At 48.8% G+C, this 13,455-nt stretch overlaps 7 protein-coding genes across 7 annotated transcripts; 4 read left to right on the forward strand and 3 right to left on the reverse strand.

Annotated features, from left to right (window-relative positions):
• Nucleotides 1-366: 366 nt before the first annotated feature.
• On the reverse strand, nucleotides 367-776 carry N7457_008535 (uncharacterized protein; the record flags this gene model as incomplete). Its single annotated transcript, XM_057179578.1, has 2 exons — nucleotides 367-445; nucleotides 493-776. The coding sequence occupies 2 exons, from the start codon at nucleotides 774-776 to the stop codon at nucleotides 367-369; spliced, it is 363 nt and encodes a 120-aa protein (XP_057027964.1).
• A 1,273-nt stretch (nucleotides 777-2,049) lies between these two features.
• On the forward strand, nucleotides 2,050-4,094 carry N7457_008536 (putative carboxylesterase; the record flags this gene model as incomplete). The annotated part of the gene is made up of 5 exons (XM_057179579.1): nucleotides 2,050-2,213; nucleotides 2,280-2,518; nucleotides 2,585-2,907; nucleotides 2,958-3,266; nucleotides 3,330-4,094. The coding sequence occupies 5 exons, from the start codon at nucleotides 2,050-2,052 to the stop codon at nucleotides 4,092-4,094; spliced, it is 1,800 nt and encodes a 599-aa protein (XP_057027965.1).
• Nucleotides 4,095-4,859: 765 nt separating this feature from the next.
• N7457_008537 (Amidase) lies at nucleotides 4,860-5,123 on the forward strand (the record flags this gene model as incomplete). The annotated part of the gene is made up of 2 exons (XM_057179580.1): nucleotides 4,860-4,995; nucleotides 5,023-5,123. The coding sequence occupies 2 exons, from the start codon at nucleotides 4,860-4,862 to the stop codon at nucleotides 5,121-5,123; spliced, it is 237 nt and encodes a 78-aa protein (XP_057027966.1).
• Nucleotides 5,124-6,107: 984 nt separating this feature from the next.
• On the reverse strand, nucleotides 6,108-8,633 carry N7457_008538 (threonine/serine exporter family protein; the record flags this gene model as incomplete). The annotated part of the gene is made up of 1 exon (XM_057179581.1): nucleotides 6,108-8,633. One exon carries the CDS (start codon nucleotides 8,631-8,633, stop codon nucleotides 6,108-6,110), a length of 2,526 nt encoding a protein of 841 aa, XP_057027967.1.
• Nucleotides 8,634-10,065: 1,432 nt separating this feature from the next.
• N7457_008539 (uncharacterized protein) lies at nucleotides 10,066-10,315 on the reverse strand (the record flags this gene model as incomplete). Its single annotated transcript, XM_057179582.1, has 2 exons — nucleotides 10,066-10,256; nucleotides 10,282-10,315. 2 exons carry the CDS (start codon nucleotides 10,313-10,315, stop codon nucleotides 10,066-10,068), a joined length of 225 nt encoding a protein of 74 aa, XP_057027968.1.
• Nucleotides 10,316-10,411: 96 nt separating this feature from the next.
• On the forward strand, nucleotides 10,412-11,360 carry N7457_008540 (Pectin lyase fold/virulence factor; the record flags this gene model as incomplete). Its single annotated transcript, XM_057179583.1, has 2 exons — nucleotides 10,412-10,923; nucleotides 10,979-11,360. The coding sequence occupies 2 exons, from the start codon at nucleotides 10,412-10,414 to the stop codon at nucleotides 11,358-11,360; spliced, it is 894 nt and encodes a 297-aa protein (XP_057027969.1).
• Nucleotides 11,361-11,395: 35 nt separating this feature from the next.
• On the forward strand, nucleotides 11,396-13,304 carry N7457_008541 (glycoside hydrolase family 55 protein; the record flags this gene model as incomplete). Its single annotated transcript, XM_057179584.1, has 2 exons — nucleotides 11,396-11,626; nucleotides 11,676-13,304. 2 exons carry the CDS (start codon nucleotides 11,396-11,398, stop codon nucleotides 13,302-13,304), a joined length of 1,860 nt encoding a protein of 619 aa, XP_057027970.1.
• Between the last annotated feature and the right edge of the window lie 151 nt (nucleotides 13,305-13,455).

Raw genomic sequence — 13,455 nt, forward strand, 5'->3', positions numbered from 1 at the left:
AATACGACCGTTTCACTGCGGATAGCTCTATATCAGGAATCAGGTCGGATCGTGTCTCAATCGACATTGCCGAATCATTTCCATTCCGTGAAAGCATCGTCCCTTCACTGCACATACTCGGCGATCTTCTGTTTCCTTTTGAGCTATTCTGCCTAGCTCTGTATCCGGCCCTGGACGCCGATTCCCCTCTATGTGAAAGATGGCGAGAGGAAGGTCTCTTGAAGGACTTCCTGGCTAGTCTGTATAGAAATGGGAGATTCGCACAAGCGATTCCACAAAGTAGTTCGTATACAGACATAATTCCAAATGGAATACTAGCCCCTAATGTCTCCATTAGCTACATGGACATTGGATCGGGAGGAAACTTTACTTGGATGTACAGGTGAGGTCTGGCGACTCTTGTAAGACCAGGACGATCAACCGGGCAAGTGTAATGGCACACGTGCTACACAGGTTATAGGACAATTACAAAGAGCGAGGAGGATAACTTACAATAGACCAATGGTAAAAATACCCGCAAGTTCAAATTTTCGCTTTCGAGTGGCGTGTAATCCGAAGATAATCGGCAGGGGAAGGAGGAACACCCATATGTCGGTGATCAGGTTTGTAATGTTAGCGAAGTAGGAGAATGCTGCCAAATTTATACACTTTCCCTTAACATCCGAGTTCCATGATCTTTCAATTGGGATACACTGTAGTCCTAGGCTAATCTCCATGGCTGCAAGCCAGCAAATGATAAAGCCCGCTGTACCAATGACGACTCGGCGGAAGACCATGGTGCTGAACAGGCGATAGTATAGTCCAAGGATCGAAAGCTTAATGCTGGTGATAGCACAGGCATAGAAATGACTCAACATATATTTTCCCTAAGAGTACATGGTCAGTATGTAACTTGATATAGTGAATATGTTCAAATCACCAGTAAGAAAGCGTGACCTTGATAGGTAGGGAGAGTAGCTTGAGGTCGATTGAAGTTATAGAGTGGTCCTAAATGTCATCAGGTTTCAAGGTTCAGTATAGATCAGTGTCATACGCGATTTGCATTGCACATATATCCTCTCGTAACAACTTACCATAGACCAAGCTACCTATACACATACCAACTGATGTTGCCTATAATAAGTAGGAACGTTAGAAAACCCAAGATCTTAAGGAGATTAAAACCAGTGCGAAGGGCATCAAAGGCAAGGTCAAGACAGGAAAAAAAAGAAATTGGCACAAACCGTGGAAATAGTTATCATATAATCATCGAAATGTATGTGATCTTTAGATGAGGGTCTTAGGACCACGAAGAGCCGCAGCCCGGTGAGCAAAATCATGACTGGAATAGGAATCGAATAACATATATTCACGGTGGTGACCAGCGATGCGTTGAGAATGACTTCGTTCGCCATTCTGGTGTGAAAGTACTAGCGAATAGACCAGTCTATGAAGAGGATCCAAAGGAGTCAAGAAGAGAAAGAATTCAAAGGAGAGGAGTTCTTTAAAAAGCCCCGACCGTATTAGGGATATACCCTGGTAAATATTGATCCTTACATGCTTAGTTTGCTCTATTACTACTCCGTACAACGTCCATGGATAGTCAGGAGCTGACCTAGGCCCCCATGGTACTTTTGTGTCCTCGATACATATTGAAACGGTGGATATTGACTATGGATGCTGAGAGATCAAGGGGAACGTTTCGAATTCACTTCAATAACTATAGATGGTATGATAGCTTTGACACTACCCGCACCAACCATTCAGGAGGCATGTTGTTAACCATGTCATATCAACCCCCCTTTATTTCCACGGTTAGGGGATCAAGAAACAACGGGTCTCGGGGTGACCCGCTCGGGTCAAAGCTTAGATCCTTGAAATATCACTTGGCGTGCTCTCGCTTACGGATCACCTAGGGTACATTAGCCCTGCGGGAAATGCAAGTTCCTAAGGGGCTGTGACCGGCATGTTCGCCTGTCGTTTGAGCCAATAAAAAGGACACCCGCTTCCCCTCTTCCCTCTCATTCGCACCGCTGTCCCAACAACTGTAGAGAGTACGGGAAAGTTAGCATGGGTTTCGCAGCTCGAATAGGCGGCCTTGTTCTTCTGACTCTCGCCACTGCCCCAGGTGCTCTGGCTGTCGCAGTCCAAAAACCGAGCCCAGTAGTTGATTTGGGCTACGCTAGCTATGAGGGATATCATGACAACATCTATAACCTTAATATCTTCAAAGGGTGAGAAATATACCGTATTGGAGTGTACTAAGCGTTCCATTGCAAGGTCACTTACTGTGTAAACAGGATTCGATATGCTGCCCCTCCCCTTGGGAAGCTACGATGGCAGGCACCACAGGCCCCTCCAGTGAACAGGACATCGATTCAATCTGCCACTGAACAGCCCCCAGTCTGCCCCCAGTCCGGTGCTGCAAAGGTTCCAGAAATATACGGCTTCAATTCAGCGCTGGGCGATGAGGATTGCTTGTTCTTGAATTTGTATGCTCCACCCGGGGCCAAGGATCTCCCTGTCATGGTTTGGATTCGTAAGTTTATGCGCAAGTGGAGTACCCAGAGACTCGACCAAAAGCACATGTTCTAAGGAATTATAGATGGTGGCGGATATGCGCTTTTTGGGGCCGAATACGACCCCAGTGAGTGGATCAATACCAACAACAATGGATTCATCGCAGTTATGATCCAGTACAGACTGGGGGCCTTTGGCTTCTTGTCATCAGAGGACGTACACAAGTACGGGAAGACGAATGCCGGGCTGCTCGATATGCGGTTCGCCCTCGAATGGGTCCAGGGGCATATCGCAGAATTTGGCGGCAACGCCTCCCGAGTCACGATTGCCGGTGAATCTTCTGGAGCAAGCTCAGTGGTACTGCAATCAATGGCTTATGGTGGTCGTGAGGATCGTTTATTCAATAACGTAAAGTTATAGTGCCATGAAATCGGGGACAGCATGGCTAACTTGAATAGATTATTGCCGCTAGCCCGTATAGCTCGACCTTGTACCAGTACGATGGTGACATCCCGACAAGTCACTATCGACAGTTTGCCGCACGAGCGGGGTGTTCCAAGAAGCGTTATATGCCCGAAGGAGCGGTATTTGACTGCCTTGTCAATGCTGACACCGAGACCCTGCAATACGCCAGTGCAAATGTCTCTATCTCAGGAGCATGGGGTACTTGGGCCTTCCTACCTGTGGTTGATGGCGATTTCATTCAGGAACTACCATCAAAGCAGTTACATAAGAAGAAAGTCAGCGGCCAGCGCGTTTTATCCGGGGTAGGTTCATTGCACTGAATCATCGTGTCAAAATATCGGGCTTCATGGCGCTAACTCTCTCAGAACAATGCCAATGAGGGTGTTCCGCTTAGTCCCCCATTTGTGAACAGCACTGTCGACTTCCTAGATTACATCCACTCCACTTTCCCTTTCTTTTACCCCAGTGATTATTCTCGCCTGATGAATGAATATGGAGTCCGAGCCAGCTCTCCCGAGAACACCGGTCCCCGATACGATACACTAGGTGATCGTGGACCAACAGCTGTGAACCAATCAGAAATGGCAACTGGTCTTCAGCAGACAGTCTTTGACATATTTGCCGAATCAAGCTTTGGCTGTCCTTCTTATTGGCTTGCGGATGCGTTCGCCGGAGGCCATGCCAAGGAGAGTTGGAAATATCAATTCTCCGTCACCCCTGCGTACCATGGTGCAGATTTGACCGCGTACTTCTCTGTTGGGGCGACTACGCCAACTCGCAGTTTCATCCACGCATTCCAGAAGATTTGGGGAAATTTCATCATCAATGATACTCCAGTTATCTCTGTAATAGATGCGAAGGGCGGTACAGACAACTCTACCGTTCCTGAAGGTGCAGATGGAGATATAACCTGGCCAAAATGGAATGACAGATCCCCTGTCCTAATGAACTTGAATACCACGGGTGGAACTACATCCTACCAGCAAGTTACTGATCATCTGTCTTACTGGATTCGCGAAGGACCCGGTGTCACAAATGAGTTCAGCTTGGCAGATGCAGCAAAGTGGGAAGGTGGCCGTGGTAAGCGTTGTGAGTTCTGGAGAAGCGTTGGCCCACGTGTTCCAGCATAAGCCATTTGGGCTTCTTTTTATTCAAAATCTGCTGTAGAGATCCTTTCAGTATTTCGATTTGCAAGTACAGACGTTCCGTATATTTACAATCGGAGATATGCTTTTTTGTACACAGATTTTCGCTCGCTGTTACTGACGGGCCTCTAGAAATATACCAGAAAAGTCTGCATTACTTATGTATCTGCCAATCATTGGCATCTTTATATTGTTTGAAGCCTATTGGGCTTCTACCCTAGTTCCACAGACCATCGATGGGCCCAGGGACCGGGCCCAAAGCCCAGCCCATTTGTAGATTGGGGCGGGTTGGGCTTTGGGCTTTGCGGGCTGGTGAGGAGGTCTATTTTGGATTGATGTAAACCATTGTGAAACGAGTTGCAAACCCCAAAAGTTGATAAATTCTTTGAGGGAAATAGAGACTTTTGGCAATTACAATCAAACCACCGAGCTGCTGCCTCACATTATCTTTGTTGATATCCGTTATCAAGCAGGGGTTCGGTCCATCCGTCGGTGCCTCCGACGCAGGAATTGCCGGGATTTGATCAACATTACTCCACTCAATGACTCGGGCAGTTGACGAAGATACTGTTGGTTGAACTTCGAAGGTACTATTGGATCTCCATGCTGAGGCTCAATCCCTAACGACGATGAGGAAGGAGTTGGAACTTGAGCGACGGTTGTAGTTACGCGGTGCACATAAGTGCAATTCGATAAGTTTCACTGCACCCAAGCCTTCCGGACTTCGTGGGCCAGTAGACAACACCGATCATGACACCAACTCGAGGAGAGGTCAGCGCGCTAACTAAAGGACTCTCATTCGAGATCACCGAGCATGAGATTGGAGACTATGAAGCGCTTCTTGCGCGTACGCAGAACACATTGGAGCTTGTCGCAGCGATGGAAGGTAAGTGGGCGTGGTTCTCAGATACAGTTGAAGGCCCGATTTCTGAGTCCCCTGGCAGATCATCAACCCAAACCGGACCAGACAACCATCCCCAGGCAAAATATACGCTTTCCTCGGCCGGCGGATAATCCTCTCGGGGCAAGTGGCACGATGAGCAGACGATATTGCAGGTTGCTCATGTTTGGGAGCAAAGCGCCAGCTGGAAGGACTTTGGAAGGTGGGATAGTCCATGCAATCAAGTTAGTGATTCCTCTCTGCTCTGTCTGTTGTATGTTTGCCCTGGAGATCCTGGTGCATATATCTCCGCAGTCACTGAATCTCCACGCTCTCACGAAGGTCGCAAGGATGAAGCATATTTCAGACTCAATGTCGAAAGACCTTTTTTGAGTTCCAAGATCAGCAAAAGCGTAAACTGAATCCTTGACCGCAAACCCATCAAATGCGCATATGGTAAATGAGCCTGCCAATCCGAGAAGTACTCACAAGCAAAGCGGGCGCTCCATCGCATCCATCCAGTGAGAAAATAGAAAGAACGATAAAATAGCTGAAGTAGTATGTGGGCAGTGTGTTTAGGGAATTTTTGACTTCCAACAGCACGCCATATCGCTGTCAGATTCTTGCAAAGGTTTTATTCTCGCCGAATGAGAACGTCGGGATTTCCTTCCCGATCTATTACTCTTGCAGTCATGATATTCCCTAGGATGAAGGGAGCCCAAAATAGTGACCGGGGTGTGAAAGTGCTAATTTCTCGGGGACTTGTTAAGGACTGCATCCCCTTGCCAAGTCCTCTCTTGACGGTAGAAAATAGCATATCTGTAGATCTAGATGTAAATGGTCTTTTGGTCGTGCTGGTTGTCTTGAAATGTGATGTTGTGAAGGAAATGGAAAGTGAACTCCTACTATTCTACAACATACATACTCTGGAGTGGACGTGTTTAGGACGTAGAGTAATCTAGGTGACAGCGGGAGTTGCCTAAAGCAGAATGCTACTTTCCCCAATCAGGCGCAGCACACTTACGTATATTTGGTAGTTCTATTGCATACATCATCATAGTGTCACAGTATCAACACGATCCCAACAACTAATCTCCAGCGCCATGAAGACCAGCACCTTAGAAACTGAATAAACCGCTACGGGCTTTGCCGTACGGATAAACCACCAGTGCAGATATGAACAAACCGATAGTAATGCCGATAGCAACTTGGATCATACCAAATCCTAGACTGAACACAGAACTGTTGGATGACAGGCCAGCCCCGGGAGCCGAACTAGCAGCACCATGAGACGACACATTCTGTCGAATCTCATCTGCAGACTGTACACCGGTGATGAGGGAGCCAGTTGCGGCAAGTCCAGATGGCACGAGAATGAAAATGCCAGGTAGAATAGCGGTTGCAGCGTGGCCATGCCAAAATCGACTGTACAAGTTTCCCATAATCCCAATGGTAAACGCCCCGACCGTATTTGCCACCTGAGAATTCGATCCCAGTTTCTTCGTACTGAAGTAGTTGCTAATGTAACCCGACAACGCGATGATGCTCATGGGTGGGAGCTGTTTCCATTTTCCTTGATTGATGATCAAGAGCCAGACTGTCATGACCGCGACAAATGGGAACCGTTGAACGTAGGGGTTCTTAAACGCTCCCTTTGACGGACAGGAGGTATCTGAGACGGCAGCGTTGTCCATCAACCCGTAGACCGTCGTGCCGACGGTGATGCCATATCCGATAAATAAAGAAAAGATGATCGCATACACCATTCGAATCGAGCCGGCAATGATCTGATGCGACTGGAGCTCCAAGCTGCTACACAGCACCAAGAATCCCGGTAAAATCAAGGCAATCGAAGCTTGGGCTATGGCAGAAAAGCAGAACAGATACTGTGGTTTACCATCCACCACTGTAAGTGCGATGCTACCAAAGGCCCGGGCGAGAAAGGAGGTCACCACGGTCGATGTCACTTCGAAGACATTTGAATATAACACCGAGCGAGGTGCAGCAACATGTTGCATCAGGCCAACAAGAATCCCATTTAGAAAAATGATCGGCATATCAATCGGTCTGGCGCTGAAGGCGAAAGGCCCAACCGTGGCAGTGGCCAGACCATATACCAAAACAACAATCCATTTAGCATACCGAGGCTTTTTCTTCACAATGGTATCAAGCTCAGTTACAGCTTCTTCAATGCCGATCACATCATGAATGACATTTTTGTAAATGAGATGGGTGTCCGATAAGCGAGCAAGATCGACTCCCTGAGCCACGCGAACCAGCTTCACCTCCGTTGTGCGGGTGGAAGGGTCATCGAACGACATAATCATGCAGCCTGGCAAATAGAGAAATTGGCTGTCGACCTCCAAAACCTTTGAGGTCATCTGCATGTACTCTTCAAGTCGATGCGTAGGAGCGCCAAACAACATCAACGCTCTGCACAGCTGCATGATATATCGTTGTCGACAGATAATCTCGGCAATGTGCACTGTTACGCGAATTTCATCCTCAAGTCGCATCTGTCGGTTCCCACCACCAGCCAGAGCAGCATCGCCGCCGCCTTCCTTATTGCGTCGCTGGGAGGCCTGCGATAGAACTTCGCTTGAAACGGGAGTGCTTGCACCACTGAAAGACTCCGCTGTCCCTCCAATCAAGGTGGAGGTGGACGTGTTTTGGGGCTTTTTATACCATTTCACAGGCTTTTGTTTTTTGGGCTTCCCGCCTCCGGCAGCGGGTGCGGATTCGGTGCTGCGCAACGAGTCAGAAGAAGTTGATTTTCGAGGCTGATTTTCACCACCTGGTTGTTGACCCTGCTGACCCTGCTGGCCCTGCTGGCCCCCGTTCAATTTGATCAACTGCGACAGAATACCACCACCGCCAGAGCGATATCTCAAGCTCGCATCTGCTCCAGTCTCATTTTCCTCGTTTTGGAATTCGTTTCCCGCGTGCGGATAAGGCTTCCCGCGACCTTTGCGACGTTTCTGGGAATGGTCTTGGGTCAGATCCCGCACCATACGGTGAGCCTCAGAACTGCTCCCTTTCTGGTGCCGCTTTTTGTCTTCTTCACTTTTATGCTTGTTATCGGTCATGTCGGACAAGGCAGCTGCACCACCCGTCGCCCAGTCCGCGTGATACTTGCCCGCCGACAAGTCATCTCCTTCGGTCTGTGGACGGCCAAGACGGTCACCCAACTGGGAGGCTTTCTCTCTCCAATTTCGTGCCATCGCCCGCCATTTCTCCCTTGCTCCTAGTTGCTCAGGAGGAGGGTGCTCGGGTTCCTTTTTCTCCCCTTGTGCTTTTTGCTGATCTGCCCTCTCGACACCGTCCCCGCCTTGAGTCTCGCTCGGCTGAGACTCGCGATCCTGCAAGGGCGTATCGGTAATATCCTCAGTCTCATGTGAATATGGCATTGTTGGTCGATGGGGCAGCCCTTGGGAGTGAGCATGATCCCATTCTTCGTGGAGACCCTGACTCGGCGGCTCGTGGTGAGCCCCTCGCAGGGCATCCTGATTGGATCGAAAATGCACCCGGATAGGTGACTCGCCATCTTCTGGAGTATTTTGCGGTGCCTCCAACGACTCTTGTGACGAGCTGGGATTGTCCGGGTCCGAGCCATAGTTGAAGTTCTGCATTGATCCTCGTGGCATGAAGACGGCGGGCGGGGTTCACGGCTTCGTCGACATCTAGCCCTAGATTGTACTGACTGAGACAAGCCGGGAGATGTTGATGCCTTTTGTCTGTTATTGTGAAGAGCTTTTAATTCCGTTCCCCTTGGAACCCTCGGGATTCTCATTTCAAAGTGGGCTACCTATCATAGTCGCTATAATGAGCTCACGGAGACGTGACCGGGGTATAAGTGCGACCCATGGTCTGGAATCGACAGCAAAGAGTTCATTTTAGAGATATTAGAGAGGTGTAAGAGATTATCAACTCGGGATTGAGAGCCTTCCCACCAGTCATGAGCTAAACTTGTGTCCGTTGTCGCCTCATCGGAAATCTATCCCACGCAACTGTCGGAGTTAGATAACTGTCGCCACCGAGTGTTCTGTCTAACGAAATGATCTCATGTATATAATGGAGGCATATTACTAGTTGAAAGGCAACAATTTCAAATGTCTGGTTTCTTAGTGTTGGAAAACAAAACCAGACTGCCCTGGTTTTATATTAGGAGTAGTATAGAAATTCAAGACCCGTTTGCGCCCACCGAATCAAAGTCTTTCCTCTTCTGAGCCATAGTAGATAGGAAAGGACAGAAGAAACTCACAATTTGCTCCAATTCGTCTACAAGTTCATGCAAGTTCCACGATGTTGGAGCTGATATATTGATCGCGCTCCCCAACAAGACGCCTGGGTCCGGACGATTGTACTATATATCTTCAGCACTTAACCAACACAACTTTAAAACCCCCAATACTCCGGAGGACAATCCTGGAATCACTATTACTTGCGAATATAGACACGAATATAGACACTGGAAACAGGGAGTTGTGAATATTAAAAAGACAGATACTCTCTTCCCTCGCGTGTTGCGAGCATTGAGACCATTGAGACCGAATCCATTTCAAATGCGTCCGAGAAACAACGTTCCCAAGTCATCGTGTCGCCTAATCGACAATTTTACCGCGTCAGTCAGATAAATCCCAAGCATATTTTACCCTTGTTACATAACAAGTGTTCCAAGGTTGCAGGGTTGGTATGTGGGCGTGTTATCACTTCGCTAGGCAACGGAAAGGGATGACGTAGGAGATGAGACATTGTCGCTCCCGACATTCCACCGGTTACCATGTGGCTCGGGTTGGAAGCAGGGAAGATGTGTCGCATGAGATTGAGGACATGTGTTTGGCCATTGCGTACGGAGGTCGTCGCTCTGCCTTTTGGGCGATTATCATGTCAAACAGCCGTCCCAACACCCAAACAACGACATTGAGTCATTCGGGTGATGAACGTACTGAGATATATTTGATGCACATCCTGTCTCTATCTCAAGATACAACGAAACACACCATAGAGGGTGTAAATCGGTCAATGAATTCCAAAAAGACTACAAGTGCTTACGTAGAGACATGATGATAGACTGCTTCAAGCCTGGGATGTAGCTTCGTCTAATGGACCCAGTCCACGCACACACAGCATCCTGAGGCTAATCAATTCTACGGGAGTCTGCAGAAGATCTAGATCCCAGGCCACGCAAGGGTTGTCGATCGCCAAGGCTGCCTCAGTCCACTGGACGCGCAGCGACAAATGTTTGAACATTCCGTATACTGCGTACCCTGTAATTTGTTTCTAGGAACATACCAAGATAGCCTGCAGGGCAACTGTCAAGAGCCATAGCACTGGGACTTATATGTTTATCATGCATTGATCCACCGGCTGTTTCCTTCGTCATTCCCGTATTTGACGTTGAGGTTAGATTTGAAGGGCGATCATGAGGGGTTTTTCATCTCTGTATGCGCTGGCAGCTGTTGCCTCTACAGCATCGGGTGCTATTGTTCCCATACACTTGATGCGTTCGTCTTCATCGCATGGCTCTTCATCATCGCCTGTCCCTACGAAATCATATGATGAGTTCACGTTTGATTGGGCCCTTGCATCGTCGTTGGCAGGTATCACTGGGCCACCGGAGGGTGCTACTATACACCAAGACGTGACTAGCACAATACCATCAACCATATCGACTACTCTCGCAACAGCCACCAAGGCCACAACAGAGGTTACGGGTGGGTTATCAAAGCCAGCTACTTTGTCGTCAACGACGAGTTCCAAAATCGAAGTGATATCCCAAACGACATCTGTGTTGACCCAAGGCCTTGGTTCACCCAGGGTATCTACTCTCTCATGGACGAATAGGCCTGTTATCACAGAAGCAGAGAGCAGTTCTAGGCCAACAACCGGGATCCAGACCAAAGTCCCCACATCATCGGCGAGTTCGACTAAATCGTACGTGTGGGTTCATGTTATCGAGAAATCAACTCAAGCTGACCAGTGTCTCTAGTCCGATCTTTCAAAACATCAAGTCGTCCGTGGCCAAGACCTGCCCTGCGCCTGGTAGCCAGGTACCTGAAGTCTACTGGCTGGACGAGCAAGACCATAACGAAAAAGGCGCAGGATTCGCTCCCTACGCTAAGAGCTCGCAATACCCTGTCTACCGAAACGTGATGGATTACTCTGTCGTAAACGATGGCAGCGGTGATCAAACTCCAAAGCTTCAAAAGGCAATCGACGACGACGGTGTCGGCGGGAGCCGCAAAGGTCAGGGTGTCACACGGTACCCGGCTCAAGTTTATCTCCCAGGGGGCGTGTACCAGCTTCAAACAACCCTCAAGCTGACGGTGGGCACCATCATTGTTGGAAACCCGTTGAACCCCCAATTCTGAAAGCTGGGGCGGAATTCAAAGGTGACTATCTCGTTATGGGTTACGACTCGCATAATGGGAATCCGGAAACCAGCTTTGCAACGGTTATCAAGAATGTTATCTTGGATACTACAGCCCTCAAGCCAGATCGTCACTTCACTGCCCTCCAATGGGGAGTTGCGCAGGGGTCGGGATTGACGAATGTCAAGATCCGCATGCCGACACATTCCACCGGTCATATTGGAATTGACGTCATTGCAGGTTCAACCATTGCTGTTACGGATGTGGTAAGTTGACCAGTGAGCCTATGAAAGACACAAGCCTAATTGAGTATAGCATATTACTGGCGGCGCCATTGGGATTCAGAATTCCAACCAGCAGGTTAACTTCAAGAACGTTTATTTCAAGTCTTGTAGAACAGCCTTCAAGGCCGCAGGTGGCTGGACTGTACTCTTACAGCAGGCCACCTTTGAAAGCTGCGGTACTGGTATTGATATGACCGGGAATGGCCTGGGTAGTCTGGTACTCCTTGACTCAACTGCTGTCAACAGCGGCCCGGTGATTAGATTCCATGACTCCTCCAACGATTCTGGATTCCGGAATAGCCAGTTCCTCATCCAAAACCTCAACCATGATACCGAGAACGCCATCGCTGTCGACGCCCAGGGCAATGTTGCTTTGGCTGCTACCCCTCACGTTGATACATGGGTATGGGGCAATGTAGTTCCATATAACTACCTGACTGGAGTAAGTTGGGAAACAAAACGCTCTTCCGCTTTGCTGGTGGGAGGCAAATACTTCACCAAGCCACAGCCCACCTACCAAAACCACGACAAGGGCGATATTGTCAATGTAAAGCTTGTGTCTGAGCACTCAGTTAAGGGTGACGGGAAGACCGATGATACCAAAGGACTGAACGCAATTTTGGCTGAGAATGCTGCTTCGTGCAAGATTACATACATCCCCTTCGGTGTCTATCGAGTTTCAGACACAATCTTCGTGCCAGTTGGAACTCGCATTGTCGGAGAAGCATGGTCGGTCATCTCTGGATATGGCGCGAAATTCAAAGACTCAGATAATCCAAGACCAATTATGCAGCTGGGAAATCCAGGCGACGTTGGGGTGATTGAAATTCAAGATATCCGAGTCGCTGTCGGCGAGATCCTACCAGGTGCTAAGCTCATCGAAGTCAACGCCGCAGGCAATGAACCCGGCGATGTCGGCCTCTGGAACACGATGGCCATGGTTGGAGGCACCGCTGACACCAGTGTCGCCACTGGGTGTACATCACAAGACCCCAAAGACTGCATGGCCGCTTTCATGGTGATGCATCTGACCGAGACATCATCTGCATATATCGAGAACTTCTGGGGCTGGACCGCCGATCATAACCTCGATAGTGACTCCATCTTCACAATCATCTCAACTGGACGTGGTATTTTGGTCGAGTCTACCAAAGCCACCTGGATGACTGGTACTGGCTCCGAGCACCACTGGCTATATAACTACAACTTCCACAACGCCGAGAACGTATTCGCAGGGCTGTTGCAGACCGAAACTCCATATATGCAGGGCCAGGGTGAGTACCGAGCAGCACCAGCACCATGGAATGCGGTCGCCAAATACGGGGACCCTGATTTCTCGTGGTGTGCCGGCGAGGACCAAAAATGCCGCACGGCGCTAGCCACCAATGTCGACGGTGGATCCAACATCGCGCTGTATAACTCAGCTGCGTGGGCGTTCTTCGATGGATATTGGAATGGTCTGTATAACGAGCCCTGCAACGGGAACTGCCAAACCAATATGATGCGGGTGACGAATGATCCTCATAATCTCGTTTGGTACTCCATCAGCACGCGCATGACGGATGTCATGGTGCTCGATGGGAAGACCAACCCTCGTGAGTTCAATCATCCAGGTGGATGGGAAGCTATCATTCAGGTTTATGGACAGTTTATTGCTTGAGATTGGTCGTGTTATGATTTTGCATGATTTTTGGACATATGCATCCACGTTAGTGTTAAGGCTCGTGGGTTGGGTGGATCAATCACCTCAAATATATCTTTTAATTGAACTATAATATAAGTGCAGCATATTACGTCTATATTCATACTCA

The sequence above is a fragment of the Penicillium paradoxum genome (genome assembly GCF_028828445.1).
Source record: "Penicillium paradoxum strain IBT 22861 chromosome Unknown utg000007l_segment0_segment0, whole genome shotgun sequence".
Lineage (NCBI taxonomy): Eukaryota > Fungi > Ascomycota > Eurotiomycetes > Eurotiales > Aspergillaceae > Penicillium > Penicillium paradoxum.